Raw genomic sequence first — 25,357 nt, 5'->3', positions numbered from 1 at the left:
AGAAAGACACAAACAAAAAGAAGAGCGTGAAAAAACATCACACAGGACGTCAAGAGCAGGGAATAAATAATGTTGCTTTTTGGGGGTGAGTCCATCCAGAAATGGTATAATCTGTGGATACTGACCGTTTGCTGGGTCCTGGCACTAACAGGAGTGTTTAGACAAAACTTGATTTGTGATCTATGTCATTCTGTCATTTGCTCGCTCTTTTAGGTGGGGGAAGAGTATGGCTGTGGCTGTTCTGAATGATGTCTGAGCCCAGAATAACTCATCCTGACTCAATGAAGGCCATTCAAGGATTCAGAATGTGACTGAAGGGCAAGAATTCTCCAAAGAAATGGGGACAGAGACATTCTGCCACCTCACCTGCTGCAGCCTGGTCCCTTCCGCCCCCGCTTCTCCCTGGGAAGCGCACCCGTCACCTACCCTCCGCCCAAGGATCTGGTTGATGGCCGCGCTTTCTTTCAACGTGCACTCGGCTACGACCTTTGCTCTCATTTCCTTCATATACAACATGAATGCATTAAGAGGTTTCTTTATGTGGGGCTTCTTCTTTTCTTCTTCCTTTTTGGAGTCCTGATGCTTTCTGGAGAGAGACAAAACAGACGCAACCCGATCAACGAGGTCACAGTCCAACTTCCTCCACGGCAGAGAGCCTATCTCCTTGCCTGCTAGCCCCCGAGCCTAGCAGTTTTGGATGAAAAAGCATGCTTGTAGTCTTCACCCCGAAAAATGGAACAAAAATAGCTTGGGGAGGGGTTGGGGGAAGAGAGAGGATTTTGCAATCACTTCCTCAAGTTTCACAAATATATAATTTTCCCAAGCCAGAGGGGAAACACAGTGTTGCCATCTTCACCTCGGCGTGGTTCTCTCGTGCTTGCAGAACAAAGCTCCAAATGGTCAATTACGGGGTTACAGGGCAGGGAAGTGGTTGCAAATCCCAGTGCATCCAAGAACACATACAAGAAACAGTCCTGTTCTAACCCACGGTGGTAGAGTGAGCCTCTGCCACTGTGCATTCTCTCTCTTTGTAAGGGAGCACAGAGCCCACATGGGCTGGGTATTGGCTGGAGTCCAACCAAATGAGGCCAACCTTAGGCAGAAAGCCACCACCCAGCAGCTGCAACAGGCCTGCAGACCACTGCAGTGACAAAGAAGGTGAGAAAAACAGCAACACTTACGAGCTATGGAGTGAGCCGACGTCACTCTGGGACGATTCCTGTTTGACTGTTGGCGTGACTATGGCCGGATGCGGAATGCCCGTCGTGTGTAGCGTATGATGTGGTGGGACCATATGGGGAGGGAACCTAGAAGACAGAAAGCTGTGTAAATCGTCAGAATCAAAATGAATGAATGAGGAAGGATGTGTACACACAATTAAAAAGAAAAAAACAGCACGTAACACTCACATGAAAGCAACCCAAGGCATATGAAACCTGTCAGCATTAATTAGCGATAAATTAAACATAATGATTCTCATAATGTCATTAAAGCTGATCTCCCCCTTCATTATTGCTAATGACATAAGACATTATGATTTTCAACATCTTTGGCAAAAGACAAATTCAGTGGACGTAGGTGGGTGGAAAAGTGGGCTTGGACTACCTGCCGGAAATCGCAGGTCCACTTGTTTTTTGAGGCATTATTAGTGGCATCTAAGAAGACAATTTCCTAAGTCCTAATCAGCTCTAAAATGAAAGGTGAAATCTTTTGTTGTATATTGACAGCTAAATAAAATATTAACGTGGTTGAAATATACATACATTTTTGACAATGCTGTGCAAGCCTCATTAGGCCTCATCCTGTTGATGACGTGCAATACAATTTTTATTTTTCTTTTGTGCTGTGTCCCATCATTTGACAGGAAGGGGAGAGAGTGAGGCAGGAAGACGGGGAAAAATCCAAGTAGTCCCTATTTGGTTCTTATCGTAAGTCATGGACATTTTAAATAAGTTTGTATCCCTTTATGGAAAGATGCAGAAAAAGAAAAGAAAAGAAAAGGCACATACACACAATAAAGCTTGGATTCTGATTTGTATGCCCTTTCTCCTCTAAAATTGAGGGTTCCTACATCACTTTTAACTTAATATGTTGTCTATATGTCATTAAGAAGCCTTCTAAATGATTATCAACATTATAAATGCAAGATACAGTTTGTGCTTTCTCCTCTCATGCTGCTCATTTTTTGGACAGTTCTCTAAGACACATTTTAGGGTCTAAATCGGCATTTCCCAACCAAGCACATTAGCCAGGACAGAAAGAGCTAATTTAATCCTACTCTTGGCCCATCTGCAAACTGACAAGTGGATCAAACAGCTTTCTCATTTTCTTTTTTTGCATGGTGTCACCATGATTTGTACTGGGTTGGAAAACTCACCCCTCTTCAAGCAACATAGCCTACTACAGAAAAAGTAGAGTGAGGGACAGAGAGGGCAGAATCTCCAAAGAAAACAAAATGGCAGCCTCCTGCTCCAGCCGGGCAAGGTGACTTAAGTGGACAGAAGGGAAGCTGTTCAGATGAAGATCATGGAAACTGCTGCTTTCTTATTAAATCCAAACCAAAGCAGTCTAACCTATCACCCAGGGAATAACAACCTGCTCTTTAGAAAGCCAATTCCAGTGGGAACAGAGGTCCTGAAGAGGATTTATCATGACAATTATTTCAAAAGGATTCTGTATTTATTTACAAAGTTTTTTCCATAAGTGGGCTAGAGATAGCTTCCATTCAGCCAAGATAAGGTAACAAAAGTTAATTTGAAAAATAATCAAATGTGTATAAAGTACTAACTGAATCTCCACAGATGAACAGGGAAGAAGAGTCATGAACAGTGCTGATGACTGAAGAAGGCTTAAGCCACAGTAGACATCTCACTCAAAATCCCACCCGATGTGGCCTCTCCTGCCACTTACTGTACAAACTTCAGCCAGTGGTGAAGTCTGCATGACATGATTTTAAAAATAACAGCCATGTAAGTCCTTTTAACGTATCAAAAAAAAAAATGAGAGAAGGAAAATGTAAGGAAACAAACAAGCTAACAACCTCCATCCCCTTCTCCTCAAAATAATGAGAAAAACAAAACAAGCAAGGCCTTGGGAGACACTTGGGCTCCAAGTGACACCCTGTTCCTTCCCACTGCTCGAAGGCCTCAGAGGGAACAGAAGTTAAGAACATGTGTTCTTGGAAGCCCTTGGGTGAAGCGGTGGGTGGCAGCTTTTACTGTGAATTTTCAAGGGCTGACATTCCTCAAATACATATGTTCCCTTCCTGCAGAATGAGAATATGTGTACAGACATGCGAGGGAGAGGGAGGGGGAGAGAGAAAAACACTGCGTGTATGACTGTGTGTGCGTACGTCTGTGTACATACACCAAATACCATGGGAAGACACCACAATCTGAGGACATTTTGGGGTGTGAACTTCCAATGTAGCCATGAGGGAAACACCTTTCTAAGTTCCCATCCCTGCACACATATTCCTGTGTCTGAAAAATGCCCAGCACAGAGACAGTGCATGAACATGGACATGGGTTGTATACACACACCTTCGCTTAAGAAATTCCTTTCTGGAGACAACAATTTCATGAAATGCAATAAACACCCTAAAAATTCTAAGCAGCTCATTATATATCCCCGTCTGCTTTCATGGCTCCAAGCCAGAATATAATGATGAACCTTAACTTGTTAAGAACAACTAATTTTTGTTTCTGGCGGTCTCAGGGGCTTCTCTCTTACTCACTCTCACTTTACTTCACTGTTGACACGTTTCTGTTAACCGGATGTCATCTGCCGGCCTTGATTTTATGCACAAGCAGTAGGATGCATTTTCCTGTGCAACAATCGTGCTTTGAGTTGCATTAGGTTTGTCATTATTCTCTCATTTTCCCCCTTGCACTTGTAACATTTCATCTCTTCCTGCCTTATTTTTTGTGAGCCACGGTGCACCCACATTATGGTTTATACATGATCTCGCTCCCTTTGAAGCCGGCAGATTTCAGAGCCAGCTCTCGTCAGGAGAAGAGCCTTGCACCAATTTAGCAGGCTGAGGGCCCGGAGCTCCAACATCTCAATCTAAAGGGGGTCACAGGGTGGCACAAGTGAGTGTCAGCAAGAGCTGTTTAATTGCCAATCTAGGCTTCTCCATGGTGTTTAAAGTATAATGACCCATCACTTAATTCTGAGAAGTCCTGGCCCCACTGCTGAATAGAATGAATATCAAAGGGTATTCTGGAACAGGGCAAGCTGCCTACATTTGCTATAACTGCCATAAGTATAATAGACCTATACTTCTGTCGCCCCATTACCACAATAATGTATTTAATTTGCTGTATACGCTTTTTAACTAGCTAGCTTTCATTTGGCCTACCTGGGGAATCGGCCGCCTCTCCCTGAACCTTGAGGCCCTAACCTTTCTTCCTGACGTTCCCTTCCCTTCCTCCACCCCCCTGCCCACCTATAAATCATCGACTAACCTCCTAATGATAATTCAATCGATAAGCTTAACCCCAATCCCTATCCTACAATTACTTCACTGCTTTTAACCTCCTGAATGCACCAAAATAAACAAACATGGAAATAAACCAGATGAAATACACAAATGCTGGGACTTTAGGAGGATGAGCTGTGGACTACAAGCTGCTCAGAAACAGCTCTCTACCTGGGAGACCCCCTCTGCATGCCCATGCTCTGCAAAGTTGTGATGACATTATGTAATAAGCGTAAGCTTCCTTTTCTCTCTAGGCCAGAGAACACACGAGCGTTTTTATGACTACCTAATACTTGCCTGGAGTTTGAAATTTGGATGATATATCACAGGTAGAAAATGAATCTCTACTACTGTGATATCCATGGCACAGTTACCAATGCTAGGTATACAGGGTTTGTTTTTCTTAATGAATGTAACTCTCCCTCACTGACAAAGTAACTGTATTCTAAGTAGGAAATGCAGGATTTCGGCCTGTCTTCCCAGGCCCTTCTCTGGTCTTGGCTTCCCATTTGGTTGCAGGGATTGGGGAGAAAAGCTAGGGACAGCAACCCCTGCCATGTAAGTCATGCTGATTTCATCATGTGCCATCATCAGAACGGGTTGGTGATTTCAGACCATCAGCAAAGTCTAAACCTCCACCGATTTAATTAACTTGACTGAAAATCAGATGAACAGAAAATAAAACTATCATTAGAAACAATTAGTGACTACTTCAACATACTGCTGCCAACCAGTTTGTAAATAAACTAGCAGTCACCGAAAAATTAGCCGGAATAAATCAGAGGAAAAGAAGAACATGGGGATAGGAGTGTATCTTGCAAATATATTTTCATGCTGAAATATAAATATATACGAATGTACAGAGCACACACATGATGTTTTAACTTCAAAGACTTAGAGCTGCACAAACCATGAGGAAACCCACCAGCTACATGTGGCTATCGCCTGTATGAAATGTGGCCAGTCTTAATTGAGAAATGCTGTGTGTGTAAGATACACATCTGATTTTATACCAAAGCTCAGTACCAAACAAGAGCACAACATCTTACTAATAGTTGTTGTCAGGGATAGCAAGTTAAAACGATAATATTTCGGCTATATTGCATTGAATAAAAACATGTCATTAAAAATAATTTTATCTCTTTAAAAAAAAAAAACTTTTTAAAAAACATGGCTACTACGAAATTTAAGATTCCCTCTCTGGCTCACACTATGTTTCTGTTGGACAGTGCTAACTTCAGGGGAGGAGGGCAATGCTTTCTTGTTGACCTGGAAACAGAGTCTGAGCTTTGAAAACACCAGTAATCTTTTTTCAAACTCTTCATGGTATAATAATAAAACCATCTTCACCACTACCTTTCTTGCCAGGGACAGGACAACAGAGAAATGGCATTTTGAATAGCTTCTGTCCTGTTTCTGCCTGGCCTTCTTAATTCTTTAAAATACATTGTTCAACTATGTGGCTCAAAATTTTACCCAGGAAGATATCACTTACCTTGGAATTTCAGGGAAATTTTTCAGGATTTTCTGGGAGTACAGCCTAATGCCACATTGGCTTTACACTAACAGAACTATACATAGCCATGGTCCCTGGGTGGCCTGGTGGCCATCTAGAGAACTTCCTGATAAGTCCCCTATGGCCTTGGATGAAGGCCCTGATTCTTGGAACTTACCTGGACATGGAAGCATTGACGGTCAGAGCTGTGGGGTAGGGGTGTCTGAATCCTCCTGTCGTAATTGGGTACACTGGTTGACCTTGCCTACAAAGAAGGGGTACAAAGTAAGAGACTTGAAACAAGGGTGGGGGTGGGGACAAGAAAAAGAAGAAAAGGGAAAAGTTCTCTCTGCACAGTAAGCTTTATTCTCATTTGATCAGAACAAAAATCTTGGGGATTGTACAGGAAGGATCAAAGGGAAGAAACACAGAACAATTTGAATGCCATAAATCTGATAGGAATGGCTAATTAAATTTTATAACCTCTGCTTATGTCAATAGAGACCCTCTCCCCAAGCTGAAACTAGGTGTTTTGTTGTAATAATTAAAGGCGAAGTCTCGCTTGCTTTAATGGAGCCATCACACTAATTGAGGGCTACACATCCAAAGGAAAACAATAATGAATGTAAATTTATACCAAAATAAAGTACAGTGAATCAAAGGACTTCAGTTGCGCTTTGGGCCTCTTTCGGTATTTAGATCTCGGTGAGAAAACATTAAATTAACAGAGCTTAATTTGTAGCCTTTTGTCAAATTAACAAGTGTTGACAAGAGTTACCGGGGGGAGCGTCCCCAAGAAGAATTGTGGGTAACCAATAGACAATCACACCTCATTACAATAATTAAAAAATACAGCAACATGCAAAATAGCATCCTCATGAAAGACACGCAACTTTTTCTGACAGAGGGTTGTCTGAGTTGGCTATTCTTTTTAATCTAGCCTTCAAATATCTCCCCATCAGCTGAATGGGGCAAATGATCACTGAGAACCATTCAAGGGTTGGCCCCATCTATTTAGAAGAAATGGGTCACAAGCTCGTGTTCATGTGTACCCTCCAAATAAAAATAAGAAGAGACAAACAGAAACTACACCCAGGGTTGGTATGTGGTATAACTACTACATAATGCAATCTTTGTAGTTGTTGTTGTTGTTGTTTTAAAAAAAAAAGCATAGACTCTATCTCACTAGAGAAATACGGATAGAATTGTGGGGTGAGCCACTCCAAAATTTTATCTTCCTTAAGGCTTTGAAAGGCCGTCTTCCCCAAGACTCAAACCTGAGTTTTACCAGGATTTATTCCTTTTAGCATTCAATGTATTGCCCTGTGTTGTTCAGAGTACAGATTACTGATAAACATGGAGAAATATATCCACAGAAACATACGATCACAAAACACATATTATACACATGCTCATGTAAAAACACAGACATACAACCCGCCACAGTATGCTAATGCATCAAAGGCCTTTCTACTCTAAATTTAAAACAGTTTTTTAAGCTGCAAAAGACAGTCAAATAATCTGGGCACTGCCAGCAACTAGGACTGATGCTTATGAAGGCCTCACATGATAAAGGAAGAGTTTCAGCTGCCCCATTCCCACCATTCACAGTTAGATAAAACATTCAACATGCAAAAACATTCAACATGAGAGAGATGCTGATTCAGTCCCATAGAGCTTCTCCATAGACAAAATTTTCCACTGTTGCTATCAACCTTGGGAGTAACGTTCAGGATGAGGTGGGTGGCTCCTGGAATTGTATTAGAACATGCCGTAATCCCAACCGTGGACTTATATGCAACAACTTTAAAAGGGAGGACTCAACAGCCTCAACCCAATGACACGATTGCAGTTTGGGCAGCCACCAGCGGAAGGGTCATGATCAACTGCACTGGGTGGAAGTCCCAGGAGTCTGCTGCAATTCCCAAAGTAACTTGAGGGCACCTCTGTCCACAGAGCCTTTAGGGACCATGGTCTCGGAATGCTAAGGACCAATAACCCTTTTCCTACATAATCCACATGAATGGCTATGGATCTGCCTGTATTCCCATAGGACACCTCCGCCACACCTTTCCTGTGCCCTCCCACTGCCCCTTCCCCAAACGTTGCCTTCTAACACACACACACACACGCAGAATAAATAATAAGCATGCCCATGTAAGAAACAAAAAGGAAATTAAAAAATGGAACTCCTTACTGTGGTACTAACCATCCTAGCGGATGGGGGATTTGTCCTACGGTGCCAGGTGATAGCGGGTAATACGGGGATATATCTGGAGGGTGCGGAGGCCGTGGGATTCCTGAGGGAAGAAGTAGCATTTTAGGTAAAAAGGAGGGAGAGAAGGAAAGAGCAACCATCAGGGCACAGGAAAAGGGAAAGGAGAAAGAGATGCATCTTTTCTGGAATCCTAGCATAAGGTTCATTCATGATTATAAGTCCTAAAAGTTGTGGGTGGGTTTCATCTCATTTTCCCTCAGCCTCAGTTTGAAAAAGTAATTTATCTCCTTCTAAATGGACTGCTCTACTGGGGAGACTCAGAATATACCATCTTGGGTATTTTTGTCCCATGTGACTGGTATGACTGCTTCAAGTTTAAAAGAAACAGCATCACAAAGGCTCAGAACCTGGTGGGTAATGAAGCAATGGTAATTCCCATTGCTCTTACAACACTGGCCCTTCGCCCTGTGGAGTTTAATGCCTTACCTGCATGACAGCTGCTCTTCTGATTTCTAACACACTTTTTGAGCTGTGATATTCAAAAGGTTACTATCCTTGCCTTTTTTTCAAAAAGGGTAACTCCTCTAAAATGTCTCCGCCTCCATTTGGATGAGCTGGAGAAATGGATCAAATGCCACGTGGCATCTTATCCAAGGTAGAATCAGAGCTGAACAGACAAGGAGGTGTTGGAGGCCTGTGTACTCCATTCTGGAACTTCATCCGCTAGAGGATAGAGTCACCTGTGGGAATTAAGCCCACCTGCTGAATGGGCACCTTGTGCATTGCAGGGGCTAAGAGACTCACAAGGCACACACAAGTGGATACTGCAAGTACGTGCCACCGTCCACTTGCCAGTTCCACAGAAGCACACCCTGCAGTCAATTCTGACAGAAAGGAACTAATCTATGCAGTTGAAGTGGGAAGGGAAAAGCACAATACCGCAGAATTAAGACAGAGTATTGGAGGGAACGGGCTACATGTTCGTGGATGGAAACGACTTCATTTTTTTAAAAAATTCATTCAGGAAGCTTTTAATCTGCAAATTAAGTCTCCCTGGGTGACATTTTCATGCAGACATTGCTTTCTCTCTATTACAAAAACCAAACAGATTAGCTGAGCTTGGACCCTACACCAAGCCATTTCCACACTTGAAAGAATGTTCGCAGAGGAAAAGTAAACAGTCCACAGACGTTAATCATATGTTTTACGATAACCATTTAAAAGCTATTCCCTGTACTACCATTATTTAAATGAGACGTTGACGCTGCCATTCACTGGTGGAGCCTGGGGCCGGCTGGAGGAGGCCGCCAGGCATCCAAGCGCCAGGCTCAGTCCCGCACTAGCACAAAGGGGCTCAGAGACCAGTAAAACGCAGGTCATGTGTGGCTTCTTCCTTCAGGGGCAGTGAAGGCCACCGAACCAGGCAGCCTACCTAACCCAACTACCAATCCCCTTTAACAAAGTGATGAGCGATCCCACTTTAAACCCATCCTTACAATTACTGAGCTGAAAAGGAGAACCCCAACCGACACACTGAGGCTGAAAGACATGTGCTAACCTTACCTGTTCTCCTGAGGCCACCCCACCAGGAGCTGGGGCTGCCTGCCTGATTTCGATCTTGTTGAAGGAGGGCTACAAGTAACCCCACCTTCTCTCCCTCTCCCCTTTGGGAAAAAAGCAGTCAATGAACAAGTGGGATAGAAAGGAGACATTAGGCTGGGCATGGTGGCTCATGCCTGTAATCCTAGCACTTTGGGAGGCCAAGGTGGGCAGATCACTTGAGGTCAGGAGTTCGAGACCAGCCTGGCCAACATGGCGAAACACTGTCTCTACTAAAAATACAAAAATTAGCCGGGCATGGTGGCACATGCCTGTAGTCCCAGCTACTTGGGAGGCTCAGGCAGGAGAATCACTTGAACCCAGGAGGCAGAGGTTGCATAGAGCCGAAATCATGCCACTATACTCCAGCCTGGGCAACAGAGCAAGACTCTGTCTCAAAAAAAAAAAAAAGGAGGGAGGGAGATTTTGAAAATCGTGGCAACTTCTCCCCGCAACACCCATTGGTTGTTCTATGAAGAAATAAAGAAACCTGCCTGGGCTTCAGTATTCACATCTGGAAAATGGGCTCAACAATACCTAGAATATTGTAGGAAATAAAGAACCTAAATAAAATAGCAAAGGAAATGTAGAATCCAGCGATGTGGCTGTTTGAGGCTGTACCAACAAGTCATTGTCAAGTGACTGGAGGCTCTTGACACCAAGAGAGCCAAGGTTCGGGAAGCCGTGCTATCCCATCTTCCCAGGAAGCTGAGGAAGAACCCATGAAATGCCTTCAATAGGATTCCTGCATCAAAGTCTGTCTGAGACTCTTAGAGTTAAAAGCCACTCCCGGAACAACATCCTGAGGACTCGTAGCGGGTTCCCAAGACAGCCCCTTCAGAGTACTGGAAACTGTAAAGAGATCTTGAACTCCGCAAACGGACTTCTCCAAAGGGAGTGGAAAACCACTCCCACACCAGGCCTGGACCACTCCAAAGAGCTTCCTTTTCAACACCCAGAAAAGCAACAGGAGCCCCCCCACCCCACCACTGTACCCACCAGTCCCATAATGCCTCGCCCCTGGGCTTCCTGTGGAGGCCTCAACAGGTCCTCTGGAACCCCAGGACCAGCGCTGTGCCTTGGCACCCAAGCCCACCGCCTACCTGTTTTGGGGTCTACGTCAGCTGGTAAGTGTGGAGGTGGGTTTCCCGGCGTGAAGTGTTCATTGCTGTACGTGATAAGAGGCGTGAGGGGGTGGACATGGTGAGGGTGCTGCACCACCGGCACTTTGTTCGACTGTGGGGAGGAAAAAACAGAAAGACACCATCAAGCCAGTTCCAGCAGCCAAGGCTTCAGAGCACCGGGCCCGTGGGTTCCCCTGACCACGGCCTCCCACCAGGATTCTGTAAGACACACTCAACTCTGCCCGTCCCCAACTCCCCCCAGTCCACATGAAAATAATAGATAGTTGTAAGACAGCTCTCTGGGTGGACCCGCTTTAGTTTTTACTTCCCCACTGAGCCTGGCTTTTAAAATACCTTCTCCATTCCTACCCTATCATGGAGCCCAAGAGTCTGCACTTTTTCCCATTGGCAGGTGAGTCCGAAGTGGGGACTTTAATCTCCCAGGCCTATTGCGTTTCTGCATGTTGCGGGGGAACTCCTACCCTAAGGCCCCACCTCCAGGAGGCAGGCAGGTTACACAGGGGACCATCTAGGAAAACCACCGCTTACAAGAAACCCGGCAGGGCCCAAATCCCACCCAACCAGCACCCTTAGCAACCCCCCATAGCCCCTACCCCCTCCCTGCCCTTAGAAACAGCAGGCATGCTACAATCCTTCACAGACAGCATGGATAAAGCCCCACTCCTGGTTAGGGTGGGAGTGTGAACTTTACCAGAAAGCTCTAAACTGCCTGGCAAGCACCTGCATATTTTATGCAGATTACAGCAGCCCTCATTCATTACGAATTTCATTAGAAAGTCATCTGGGAACGCTAATACATTAACTGGATGATGATGAATTGAGCTAATAAAAGGTATGCATTTTAGAAGTGGGCAGTTCTAGAAAACAAAGTACAGGCATTTTTGTGTTTGGGAAGGGTGGGTCAGTGGAGAGAAGCAGGGGGTGGGGCGGGGTGAAGAAAAGCATTTTGAAAATGTTTCCAGTGGCCATGCCCAGGCTTTCCCAAATTATTCTCCTCTCTCCCCCACCTCCCGCTCAATCCACCCCTCCCCCTTCCACTATGCTGTGCTATAACTTAGCCCAGCAAGATCACAAAGAAAAAATTAAGCTGAAACAAGCGAACTACTGGGCCATTTACTGAGAGTAATCCAATTGCAAAAAACCCTATTCCCCATAGAGGATTTTCACTAAAATCCTACAACAGGGACATTTAACCAGATTAGGTACCAGCGAAGATAAAGAGGCAAGTATTAGATGATGAATGGATTAGAGTCAAGTTTCATTTCAGAACGTGTCTTCATTTCCTTTTATTACTTTTAGGAAGGCACAACTTGCATTAACATCAAGGAAAAGGAATTGCATTAAAAGAAAAGAAGGAAGGTTCAAGTGCTGCCCACTAGCGCCTGTTGAGTTCAGGGATCCCTCAGCAGTTACTTCTCCTTACTGTTTCTCTTCTTGTCCTTTTTTTTTTTTTTTTTAATGGGTGAGGAAGGAATGTAATATAGGAACAGCATTTCATACCACAGGTGATTGAAGGGAAAGTATCTTTTTAAAAGTGCTTTTAAGTTTTTTGTGGGTATTTGTGGAAAGAAAAATAAGGTATTCTCTCTAGATGCTCCAGAAAACAACTACAGAAAAAGAAGGCAATGCTTCCAACAGCCTGGTTTACCGATTCCTATGTGCAACTGGACTCTTGGAGAAAAGGGATAGCAGGTTGCTCATACGAGCTTTGTGTTATAAGCTACCAAGCTGCAATCAAAGCAAGTAAGTTAAAAGCCACCAAAGCAGAGGGAGCTTTGGAAACCAGCAATACCTCCTTAGAAGGGGCAGCCATGAAGAGCTGGGCAGGCCACAGCCAGGGTGAAGGGCTGCTGCCCCACAGCCAGAGCCAGCAGCTCATGTTCAGGCACGGAGGATTCCTTAAGGGGAACATTTGATCAGGACAACTTGAGAATAAGGAACAAGCAAGCTCCTACTGTGTGCTGAGGTGGAGAGGGAAAAAAGAAAAAGAGAGGGAGGGAGAGAAAGAGACAGACACTGACAAAGTGAAGACCGTTAGGAGGCAAAGAAAATGAGTGTTGCTACCTTCTGGAAGTCTTCTCTTTGGTTGGAAAGACACATACCCAGTGACATGAGAGAATGCAGACCAGCTCCAGACAGTTTCAAGTGAGTATGAAAAAACACCAGAGCCAGTGGGGAGAATCATACATAGCCCAGAGAAGGGAAGATGACCACTCAGGGGTGGAAGGACTGGTCAAGTGCCGTGGGAACAGGACCACATCATCAATGAGAAGCAGCAAGGGGGTGTATCCTCATGGGAGGAGAAAGGGCTAGTGGTGGGCATCAGAAGTAGCAGTCAGCCCCGAGTCACACATCTCTCAGGATGCTTCTCATTAATTCAGATCCCCCAATCCTAAAAAATCTCTCAGGAGGGCCTGATTCATTCACACTGGGTCTGGGCTCAGGACCCAGGCATCTTGGGACCCACCTGCTGCTGGGTGTTGTGGGTGGTTCTTATGTTCAAAATGAGGACCACGTGTACAGGCAAGCACAGAGGTAAAGAGACATGAGTTCGGATCACGAATCAAGTCCTAGTTCTTAAGAGACTCAGAAAAAGACTTAGCACAGAACCTAGCACATGATAAGTTTGTGATTTATTATCTATTACAGTGGTTTATTATTGTTATTTTCATTATTAGGGAGCAGTTGTCCAGAAGACATGATCTGTGTCTTCAGCAAAGAAGCACAAATCCCACAGCTATCTTCTAAGCAGGACTAATAGGAGATGTGGGGAAAAAACCCTCTTGCTCTACTTTACAACAAAAGAGGAAGATAGCATTTGGGCATCAGTGGAGTTAACTGAGTGTGAGATTTAAAAATTAAGTCTCCATTCTTCTTAGATATACATATGAGGGTGATTCCAACAGAAGGTGGAGCCCTGTGTTCTGGCTACCAACACCTCTCTCTGTATTGTTTTGCACACCTAAGCCTAGCCAACTAGTTTTTTCCTGTTCAGTCAAAACTATATCATGGGGGTAGGGTGGGTTGGGGGTAGGAAACCGGAAGTTTTCAGTGCTGCCTGGCTTTTAGGGGAAAAAAAATAGGACCTGTACTATTTTTAGGTCCTATAGTACAAACTACAGGACTAGCCTTACTCCTTTCCAATCTCAACTGCATGCCAGGCAGGTCCCTGTGAAAGAACCGAACTTCCTCTCAAGTTCATGGGTTCTCTTGCAAGAGATGGGAACTCTGTGGTCACGCCTGCCAAAACCGGAAGTAATTGCGACTCCATCCAACCTGCCTCAATCCTCTTAGGATGGGAGGATTTTCTTCTTGCAAATGCCTGTGTCTCTCCAGCCTCAGACTCCAGAGCCCTTTCTTCCTACATCACATGGTGTCCATTGCTGGGGCTGTGTGTGTACCCTTCCTGGTCCCACTATACCTAAGTTCCTTAGGGACGAGGACTATGTCTTCTAGAACTGCGTGTCCCCCAAAGTGCCCAGCCAGTGGAATGGTGAGCACATTCTCCTCAATTGCATAAGATCCACCAAATTGCAACTGCAAGCATTAGAAGAGAAAGAAGAGTCAATCACAGATTCGTTTCATGTAAACAGCGGTGCTCTTTAAATGCAGTCTCCTTAAAATCACATAACAGAGCCTGGTGGTTCCTCTGGTCCACCCAATGCAACACCCTTGCAGACCCTATCTCAATTACAACTGTGCCTTTAAAAGGGTTTTTGGGTGGATCATGAGATCAAGAGATCGAGGCCATCCTGGTCAACATGGTGAAATGCCGTCTCCACTAAAAATACAAAAATTAGCTGGGCATGGTGGCGCGCACCTATAGTCCCAGCTACTCGGGAGGCTGAGGCAGGAGAATTGCTTGAACCCAGGAGGTGAAGGTTGCAGTGAGCCGCACCATTGCACTCCAGCCAGGGTAACAAGAGTGAAACTCCGTCTCAAAAAAATAAAAATAAAAATAAAAAAGTGGGAGGTTTTAGGGACAACTGGCATTGTACACAGTGATTCAAGAACTGAATTCAAGGAAGACCGGTGTTATAACTCTTCCTCACCAGCCCGGCTGTGTGACCTCTTCTCAAGACTTCCTTTCTGTCTCTGTCAACTCTGGATGAGAATCGTGTCTACCCTGTAGGGTTGTGAAAACTGAATAAACCTGCACATATGGTATTTAGCACAGTGACAGGCACAAGCTAAACATACAATACAAAGATGCTTTGAAAAATGCAATCCGATGAATACTAACGATGATGCTCTTCACTATCCCTCTAGCCTCCTCTGACTGAATTCACAGGGGGAACACACAGCCACGGATTCCACTCCCGATTTCGAAGGTAAGGATGCTTGTTTGCGGGGCAGGATTGTTCTAGATGATTAGTGGCACCCTCCTCAGGCACACACCCTTCTTCAACATGTGATATTTAATTAATCCATATATTTTAATATCACTTTGAGAAAAGTCATCACTGTATTATGGCAATAAATGAGACACAGAGGAGCTAAAAGCTTTGAAAAAAAAAAAAAAAGGCAGCTGGAGATGATCGACCACAGTCCCTTCCAGGTTAGGGCAAAGGCCTTTAAGTAAGAGGTGACATAAACGAAACACAAAAGAATCCAAATAGAAAGATGGCCTCTTGGACATTCTCCTCTTTGAACACCTCCCACCTCTCTAAAGAGGTCTTTAAGAATTGTGTTCAAAACCCCACCACCCTAAGAAAATTCAGATGTGAGAAGTAACTTGGTTGCAACATAGACAGCCTTCCAGAAATGCATTCATGGCAATTCAATTAGCAGCCACTATCCATGCTGGGGGTGCCGGTGGGCTCAACAGCCTGCAGTACTGATTCCCTCCCTCCTACATCTCTTTAGAAACAGAGCCCAATGTGCAAGGGAAACAGCTCAACATAAGGTCAGGTGCCTTTTGGGGAACTATTTTACCTAAATAGGTCTTCAAAACCACATGGGGATACAAAATTATTACAGCCAGTGACATCGAACCCATGTTCAAGGTCATGGGAGCAATGGTCAAGGAGAGTTGTTTGACGAGCCTGTGTTGCTGTGTTGAACTCTTTGAAAATGTGGTGAAAACTGACCCTCTGAGCCACAAAAACAGCAAACACTCACATAAAAATAACTCACAGTCTCAAAACTGTTACACCACAACTGCCAAGTCACACCACCACCATCAGCTTAGAGTACCTTTTGTAGAAAAAATGAGGGTGGGATGGGGACTGACCCGCTTCTCCCCCTGAAGCACCACCATCCACATCAGCTCAGCTCCGGGTGGCCTTGGGCTCTGTGTCTGTGTGCCTCTCTGCCGAGCGCATGACATGCTTTATTCTAGGAAAGCCTCACAACGAGCCTATGAAGTAGTCGGCATTTGTTATCAGTTCCACGCAGTAGGTGAAGACGTTTTTTTTCCAGGTTACATGCCTTGGGAGAGTGGTGTTTCTAAGCTTTGCAGCCTCACCTGCCTGTGTCCACCACCCCTCTCTTGTGTCTGCAGAAACTGGCATTACAGCATGGGATTAATTGCTGTGTTCATCTAGTGTGATGCACCCAATGAGATCAGTCTGGGCCGACCTTCCAATTGGATATAGATGCTTCAGGACTCTCGGTGGGATCTGTCCTCAAACCCCCACCTACCAATCACAGCATCCTAGACCATTTTCAGCAAATAGTGCCCCCAAACCCCAAATCAGGAGCAACTCAGTGTTCCCTGCCTTAGCCAGGCATACCCTTGCCACAGGGCACTGAGTATTTTTAGCAGGGATTTTTTTTACAGCATTTGGCTGATTATGGGATGAGGACTGGGGATGGAGAGGTAAAGGCATTTAAGAGGAAGTTTCTGCTTCTCAAGTACAAACATGCAGTATCTGAGCCTAGCAGGATTCAGATGATAAAAACACTTTATGTGGTCAGTTCTGGGCTGACAAGAAACTAAAGATAAAGCCCACTAAAAAACCGAACCCATTAAATGAAGTAAACAATTTCTATTTAAAAGGAACCAAAATCCTCATCTGACTTTCAATCATTCAGGGCTTTGTGCTTTCTACCTGGAGACATCGCCATTTCGCACAGCCAAGCTTTCCTCAGTCTGGTTCCTTAGGTTTTACGGTTTTGAGCACTGAATAGTTAAATTATAAAGAAAAGGTCCTTTAACAGCCCTCAAGGCACACAAAGCCCTTCCACCCAAAGTATTCATCGTATTCATCGAACTACAGTGGGGGGGAAATGGGAAGGGGCTCCCCCCCTTCCCCACCCCTATTGCTGACCTTTGACCTTTCAAGAACCCTTAAGCATAGCACTCTGCAACTTGGCCATGCCACCCTCATCGCCAAGCGCCCACACACCCATCCAGACACTGCTCCTCATTTGGAAACTGGCAAGTAAAAGACTGATTAAGCCACTTCTCAGATCCCCTCGGCTAGTCCCCCTCTCACCCCGACCCCACAGGCCTCTTATAACTGTGGGCAACCTAGGGGGAATGAAAGCTTGCCATTCACCTCCGCAACCTATTAATCAACGGACACTGAAAACAAATAGAGCCATTGCTGGCCCTGGTGTCTCCCTCAGCCCTCCTCTTCAATACGCCCCTATTGCTGTCTCTTTCTGCAGAAGGAAAATGGGGCCAGAAAGTCTTTTTAGGAGCTCCACACAATAAAACTCAAGCAACAGAGGAGCATTTGTCAGCCTTTTCCCCTACTCAGGTTGGGCATGGAAGGTCTCTGGGGTCTTCACTTACCAGCCCTCCCAAGGGCTGTAATTGGCCTCAGGAAGGGACACCATTCACTCCAGGTTTACATTTAAAAATGTGTTGTTAATCCATCTCTATGGATTTTTCCAGGTGTCACTGACTGTGGCTGCAGCGAGGCCAATGGCAACCAGTAAAACATTAATAAAAGTTTCACGTCACTGAAGCTGTGGCAAGTTGGAGAAGAGGACAGGTTGGCGACACAAGGAAGGAAGGGCTGTTTCTTATCCATCAGCCACCCTTTGGCAACTCATCTAGTCCTCTTTTTCCAGCCTATGAGGGTGGTGAACAGCCAAGGGAACCCTCCTGTCCCCAGCATCCTACGATCCCAGCAGTCAGCAACTATTTCCGCTGCTGGATGGTCACAGGAGACACAGCCAGTGCAACCTGTCCCAGGCCTGCACGGACAGTCCCATCCCAACCCAGCAGGCCGACACTTGCTTTTGCATCCTGCAAATCTCTTATATATACACAGAATGAAAACAGCAGGCACGACTTCCTCCTGTGGCCCCAAATGGGTGGGCTTCTGCAAAGCATTTTACCCTAGCCTGTGCCCCTCTCCCCTCGCAGCTAGCCAGGACCCACCCAGCACTGTGGCCAGTGTCCTTTCTTAGTTGAATGTTGCTCCTTTCTGTCTAAGGCCTTGCTCCCAGCTAATGATGCATTGTTTCCCTGGACAAGACTTCTATTGATAGCTACAGCACTGCCTGTTGGGAATAATAAATAAAAGACAGAAGGTTTCACAGGGTTGGAGTTTTACTTGAAGAAACAAGGTAGCAAAAGAAGAGAGATCTGCCTGTGAGATGCAGAGAAGAAATGCCCACCCAGCCAGCTGCAGCACACAGGCTACATCCTCGGGCGGCGGCTGTAGAACCCACCCCACAGGCTGCAGAGTTAGAGCATCTCCAACCCCTGAGGCCTCCCAGGGAGGGTGCTGCTTATTTGTTTTGTAAATTATCAGTGGCTAGCTTTTATTTCTCTCTGTCTCTCTCTCTCTCTCTCAATCTGGAATCAAATCCATTTAGACAGCAAGAGGAGGATGAGAGATGATTCTCCCTGCCGTCTGCGAAATTTTGCCGACTCATAGTTTCTCATGGATTCACACAGGCATTAAAATTCTTCTTGCTGGGAAATGACTGAACAGAGCAAGCATGGAGAGGAGAAATGTGCAGTCCGTTTTCACCCAAATTCTTGCACACACACGCATATACCTAGAACTAACTCAATCATTTCAAGTCCTTGGCCTTTTCTGGGGTGGCACAGTCTATTTTATAACCACCCAGATGGTAACACACCAGACAGAGTGTCAAACATGAAGGATCTAGAGGACCAAATTCAGCTCTTCTCAGAGACCTTTTCTCAACCCTCCAGAGGAGGCTGGAAGCACCAGAGGGGGTGGGGGGGTTAGAGGTGGTGGGTGGGCTGCAGGTGTTGGGATGGAGGAACCGAGGAACACTCGAACCTGGAAAATAAAGATGTGCACCAGCTGCTTGGCTTTGTGAAAACCGCAGCCAAGGCCCGACCCAGCAAAGCCGTGCTTTCACAGGCTCTTGAACAATTACTTCCAGTTAAGTTCATTAAACATAATTTATTTCCACTCATTCTCATTTATTTTCCAATAAAACGAAAACATCCCATTGTGCCTCCCCCAACTAACCTTTACAACACTTGCAAGCTTAAGCCTTAACCCACCCGGTCCAGGCTCGCCCCTGACCAGCGAGTTTCCAGGTTTTCTTCCTGCCTGCCTCTGCCTCCCTCTCGGCAGCCTCACGAAATTCTCAACCTGGGGGTCAGTGAGGGGATGCGACAGGCACAATGGGGCCCTGTGTCCTAATCCTCCACCAGGTCTCAGGGATGGAGAACCAGTCACTTCACCCCTAAGTAATTTCCCAGGAATTTGCAGCCTCCACCCTCCCCCCGCCAAATATTTCTCTACTATTTGGGTATTAAATGATTAGCGTTAGCATAATCAATCTTGTTAAGTGTCCGAGTTTGCAGAGAACGTTTGGGAAATGGGTAAGAGAGTACAGCTGTTTCTAGGAGAGCGGATCTTCAAAACCGAGCCAGAAATAAATCAAAACTATCCCACATGAAGAAATCCAATAGCTCAAATTCAAAACAACTTTTAACAAATAATAACCATTTCCAGACCACCCCCTCCCCACCAAACACAACAACCCCAATTCTAGGGATTCCTAAATATCATGGAAAGGAAATCACCAATTTTGATTTGGAATAAATGTTAAGAGCATAATTCTTATTACATCCTGAGGAATTTAAGAAAGAAGTCTCGAACAAAATCTGACACCAACTTTCTAGTTTATTTACAAGGAAAAGCTGCCTAAAAAGGTCTTTTGTATTTCTTATCTACCCTGAGCCTAACTTTCGAATCTCAATCTGTATTTGAAAATCATGCCTATGCCATGGAGTCTGAGAAAGCTTGAGAAGCATCTGTTTCCTATGCAGATCAGGTAAATTTTCTCCCTAGAAAAGAGCAAGTAAGCCAAGAGGAAGAATGATCACTTCCACTCATGTGGCTCAAAAAACACAAACACCCAAACCCTAGGATTCAGCAAAGACAGTCGGAAAGGAAGACGAACACAAAGGCAGAACTGCATTGTTCTGTGGTATCCTGCTCTGTTTGTATCCCAAACATGGGCATCCTGTAACAGGCATCTACAGCCAGAATAAAGAACACGTGTGAAAATGACACAGAGTCACCGTGGGACGAGGAGGGCAAACACAACTGCTGCTCCCTCTGATCTCCAGCTGATATGTGCAAGTTTAAGGTAACGAGGGAGTGACCCAGGCAAAGTTGAGTTTTTTCAAAAATCCTCAAATGTGTGCAGAAGTATGTAATCTGGAGGGCATGTCAGGATTTCATCACATTCCAAAATACTGCAGAAGGAAAGAATTCGATTACACAGCTCAGCCAGGTCCCCAACAACCTCAAACCACAAAGGGGAGGTTTCCCTAAGAAGACAAGGTTGCAGGCCCTGCTGCTTCCAGAAAGTGCCGACGCAGCAGCCTGTTGTGACAATACGGAGATCATATCTGTATCACTGGAGTCAGGAATTTACGTTTTCAAAGGAAGTCCCTTCTCGTAAGACATCAAGAATAGTGGTTTACTCTCACCAAAGCCAACAGCACCATGATTAAGTAACGCAGGTAATTTGAGTAAACTAGGGTCTAGAACCTCAAGATGGGAGACTGTACCAGGTGTGATATCTGCAGTAATGCAACATACACATTTACACCACCAGCCTGTACTCTCTTCCCCACCATTCCTGACAGTTTACACAATCCTACATTGAACTGGAAAGTTGCACACACAACTAGAAAGGGAAACCAAGGTTTACATCCATCGCTATTTTATGCTCAGTTAGAGAACTATCTATGACTGTGTGTTTTCATATGACACACAGAATTTAATTCATGATGTTGAAAATCTAAACACAAGTCTATGGTATGTTTCACTCCTTCTTACCCCAAAATTGGATCGAAGAGCTTATCGACCACTACAGATTATCTGTTTGGTCATACAGTAACACCACAAATAATAAAAGTAACGATAAAAGTAATTAAGAAATTGCCTCCAAATTCGAGAGAATGTCCTCACAGCCTGTGGCAAAAGATATCACCCCACAGTTGAACAGCGTATAATGGATCCTAAATCCAAATTCATATTGCGAAAGGGCCTTCTCCCTAATCATTAACAGCACAATGAGCTGTCATCAGCCTCTTGTGCTTGGGTTTCCAAAACACATTTTACATGAAGTTTAGAAAACACACGCACCACGAGCAAGAACATAGCCGTAAAAGGCCGGCATCTAAATCTGGAGATTGACAAGTCAAGACGGGGCCACAGACAGTTAGTATTAAACATGAAATCAAAACACACAGTTTACTCGAGCCCTGCTACTGTAAAAGCCTGATCGCTCAAAACTGTTTCAAGCCTTTAAAGTATGCTCCTCTAGGAGGCAATGCCATTTTTCCTTCTCTCTCTTCCGATGGAGCCCACCCTGGTGGGTGAAGAAAAAAATTATTTGTTAGAAGAAATTCCAAACCGCACCACCCCTTCCCAGATTCCAGCTCACCCGTACTTGGGGAACAGGGTCTGCCTTACCATAGAACTGTAAGGACTGTGATGAAAGTCAGATTTCTCTCCTCCCCGTCTTTTTTTAACCCTTCCCCCCTCCCCAAAAAAACTGCTGCGAAAAGGACTCAGAGAAAGGGCATAGCTTGAGTTGACCATGTATTCTTGTTTTGTTTTTTCCTTCCCATGATCTAAATTAAGAAGAAAAAAAGCATAGGTTTCACGGTCAAGACCATAGGCATGGACATGAACACACACACATCCTGACACACACACACACACACACACACACACACACCACCCCACTACTCACCCAGCAATTCAAATTGAGGTGCCAACTGCCCAACTGCTGGAACAGAGAGACCCCGGAGGCCGCTGCACCTCCCTTACCACTCAAATCTTCCATTCCCACTAAGATTGTATCCCTAGGGTACATAACAGCTTGGGTTGTCCCTCTCTCCACCTCTAAAAAAACTTTCTCTGTACCTTCAAGATGGGACTGGGCCAGTTTTTTTTCCTCCTCCCTTTCTGCTTTTCTCACTTTTCTTTTTCCTCCCAGCTTCCCCTCCCTTTAAATCTTTCACTTAAAGAACTGGAAAAAAGCATCTAAAAAGATCGAAATGGCTCCAGATTCCTGGCCAAGTAGGCTCAAAATGCTCAAAGTTGTCGCTCATATTGCCTAGAATTATTGTGTTAATCCTTCTCCCTGCACACACACCCCTAAAAAAAATCTTAAAAATAAAAACCAAAAAACCCACTAATAATCTAGAGTTCAGCTGGTTGCAGATTTAATTTTTAAAAAAAATTTTTTTAAACTCCTTCTACTTTCTAATCTTTGCCACTACAGAATCCGTGAAGGAAGCAGGAAGGTCCATGTTCCCCAGCCAGCTCAGGGCACCTCAGCAAAGTCCCCTCCCTCACCCGTTACCTTGGGCAGCAGGAACAGAGCTGCCGCTAAGAGTAGCAAAGAAATTACGGTCAGCCATGAGGGAAAATGATCAACCGAGTGCAGTAGGCAGGCACTTTATCTGCAAGATTGTCAAATCCCTCAAAACAAATTTCTTAGGGAGAGGGCTGCGATGGGAGAGGGGAGGGAGGAGGAAAGGATATTTTCTTGTCACAGTAACACGGAAGTGACACTTTGCAGGGCCTTGCCTGCCCCATATACACCCTCTCTTCCTTCCAGACTAACAGACGGTACCTGAAAGATTTTCAACTGACCTCTCTGGAAGCAGAAGCAAGGAAGCTTCCTGGGCTCACTGGTATTCCAGTAGTCAGAATGCTAACTCACTTTTTTTGACTGTTGAGTTTTGTGAGCTTTCCCCAGGAAGACAGAGAAAGAAGGAAGGGAAACGGCAGAGGGATGTGAAGGCTAGAGCTGAATCCCACAAACCCTACTTACTTTTCCCGGGGCTCTTATGGGATCCAGGGTCGGGTACATTTGTGTGGGTTTAACTTAACTTGAGTTGAGACACTCAGACATCACAGGCCAGAAATCATCCTCTTTTACATGAAGGAGGGGAGTGTGGGAGGGTGGCTGCTCAAAGAGGGATTACAGGCAGAAAAAGTTCCAGGGGACAAACTCATCCAGAACGCTTCTCCGGTCTTTTCCCACCCCAAGTGGTAAGTCATTTCCCCTTCTTCAAAAGCAAATACACAATTCCGATTTGCATACAGGTAAGAAAACACCCCTGCTGCCACATGGGATCCTGGACTTGGTGTGGCTTGAAGCAAGACCAGTGGCAAAGATTTGGTTCCTTCTGGCTGCAGGACACCTCACGTAGAGATGTTTTTAATTTACTGAACTGATTGCCCATCTGTTTATCCCCAAACCCACAAGATTGTTTAAAGACCTACATCATGAAAACAATCTGTTAATACACGGAACGAGTTAATCACCCCACTGCCCCCCCTCTAAAAAAATCAACAAAAACAAGGGCTGGGAGGGCTTAAAGGTAACAAAAAAGTGGGAATTCTTCATTTTCTTCTTTTCTTCTTTTTTAAAATACTGCTCCGTGGCCTCTCTTTCTGGACTGATCTGGCCTTCCTGTGTAAGTGTCAGGCAGCAATCTTTAAGGCCCTTAATACCAAAACAAAACCCTGCCATTTCCCTTTACATGGCGGTAACAAAAGCAATGAGCCTCCACTTTGACAAGTAAAAAGCCCCAACCACACAGCCCCCTAATTGCCTTCCCTCCCTCTATTCACGCGGACCACCACACTCCTGGCAGCTGCTTTTGTCACACATGCAATTTCTTAAGTAAACTGCAAGTTCTCTGCCACTGATGGACAGCTCCCAATCATTCAGCAACAATAACTTATAAAGTGCGGCAAACAGGATGGGCAACTTTGGCTACGAATTTATTTTCTAGCTTTCTCAAAAGACCGAAAAATGAAGGAAAAAAAAAAGGAATCAGCAAACTAAGCTAACTCATGCTAGAAAGACCCCCCTCCTCTTTAAAAAGTAAAGGGAAATTTCTTGAATATCTTCTAACTAAACACTGCTCCTAAGAAACTCTTTCCGGATATTTGCCGTCCCGTCACGCTGTTCCTAAATTCATCCCCAGGGTGTCCCCCGTTTGTCACAAGTACACCCCGCTTAGAACATTCCCATTAAAAAAATCAAAAGGTGATCGAGTGCTGCAAAGTTCTGTGGGGTTTAAAAAAACGATAGCAACAACAAAAAAACACTTCCCCAAAACAACAACAAAAAAAACAAAAACGAATGCTCGCTTTCCTTTTAGCATGAAATTACAATCAAGTGCAGGAGCAATGAAGGAAGGAGGCGGGAGGAACTGCTCATTTACATCCCACGGTCCCGCGTCTGCAGCATCAGCAAAGTTTTGTTTTGTTTTAAATAAAGAGGCTCTAGAAGGGAGGAAGGGGAAATGGGTCTTGGAGGACTAGATAGACGAAAAGCAGCAAAATGCTTATTCTTTACGAAAATATTTGGGGATGGGGAGGAGGGGAGCGAGGAGGGTGGAGCATTGGTGCCTTTATCATAGTGGGCGGAAAAAAAAAAACACCGAAACCCCCTTCATATTCACTTTCAAGTTAAAAAATAATAATAAAGCATGTTTTTATAGTCACAAGCTGAAGTTCGGGGTGGTGGGAGGTATCGTCAATTTCTTTCTTTTTTTTTTTTTTTTTTTAAGGGAGGCTTAAAAAAATAAATCTACCGCATCCACCGGCAGCTTACCAGTCAAGGTACATCAATCTGAAAGTTACTGCAAAGTGACAGCGAACATGGCAAAGGCTGAGAGCATGCATGCGGACTGGACAGCCGTGGACGCGGCAGTGCAGGCGCGCGGGGTGCAGCGGGCCGGCCACCACGCACCACCCGCCCACCCGCGGCTGCCGGACGCGCTTACCATCTAGAGTGGGTTGCGGCGCTGTCCTTCCCGCCGCCGGCTTGCGGGCATGCTGCCTGCGCCCCGAAGCCGCCCAGGGCCCGCGCCGGCCACGGGCTCCACTGGAGGGCAGCACCCGCCCTGCAGCCCGCGCCGCCGCTGCGCACCCGCGGCACAGGGGAGCAGCACACACCAGCAGCGCTGCCAGACAAGATGCTCA

The 25,357-nt window shown here is 45.2% G+C and overlaps 1 protein-coding gene across 50 annotated transcripts in view; it reads right to left on the bottom strand.

Annotated features, from left to right (window-relative positions):
- Positions 1 to 25,357, bottom strand: part of TCF7L2 (transcription factor 7 like 2) — a 216,647-nt gene that overhangs the window by 14,992 nt on the left and 176,298 nt on the right. For 19 of the 50 annotated variants that reach the window (XM_078346520.1, XM_078346502.1, XM_078346526.1 and 16 more), the window contains 5 exons: positions 10,899 to 11,031; positions 8,176 to 8,278; positions 6,157 to 6,243; positions 1,182 to 1,307; positions 427 to 586 (listed from right to left, as the gene is read on the bottom strand). In XM_078346520.1, coding sequence (XP_078202646.1) covers positions 427 to 586; positions 1,182 to 1,307; positions 6,157 to 6,243; positions 8,176 to 8,278; positions 10,899 to 11,031 — 609 coding nt within the window. Of the gene's footprint in view, positions 1 to 426; positions 587 to 1,181; positions 1,323 to 6,156; positions 6,244 to 8,175; positions 8,279 to 10,898; positions 11,032 to 22,100; positions 22,788 to 25,158 lie in introns of those variants that run through there. The other 31 variants (XM_078346521.1, XM_078346504.1, XM_078346506.1 and 28 more) reach the window with 5 other exon arrangements.

This window comes from Callithrix jacchus, chromosome 12 (genome assembly GCF_049354715.1).
Source record: "Callithrix jacchus isolate 240 chromosome 12, calJac240_pri, whole genome shotgun sequence".
Lineage (NCBI taxonomy): Eukaryota > Metazoa > Chordata > Mammalia > Primates > Cebidae > Callithrix > Callithrix jacchus.
Note: the sequence above shows the minus strand (reverse complement) of the source record. Positions and strands in the feature narration are given on the sequence as shown.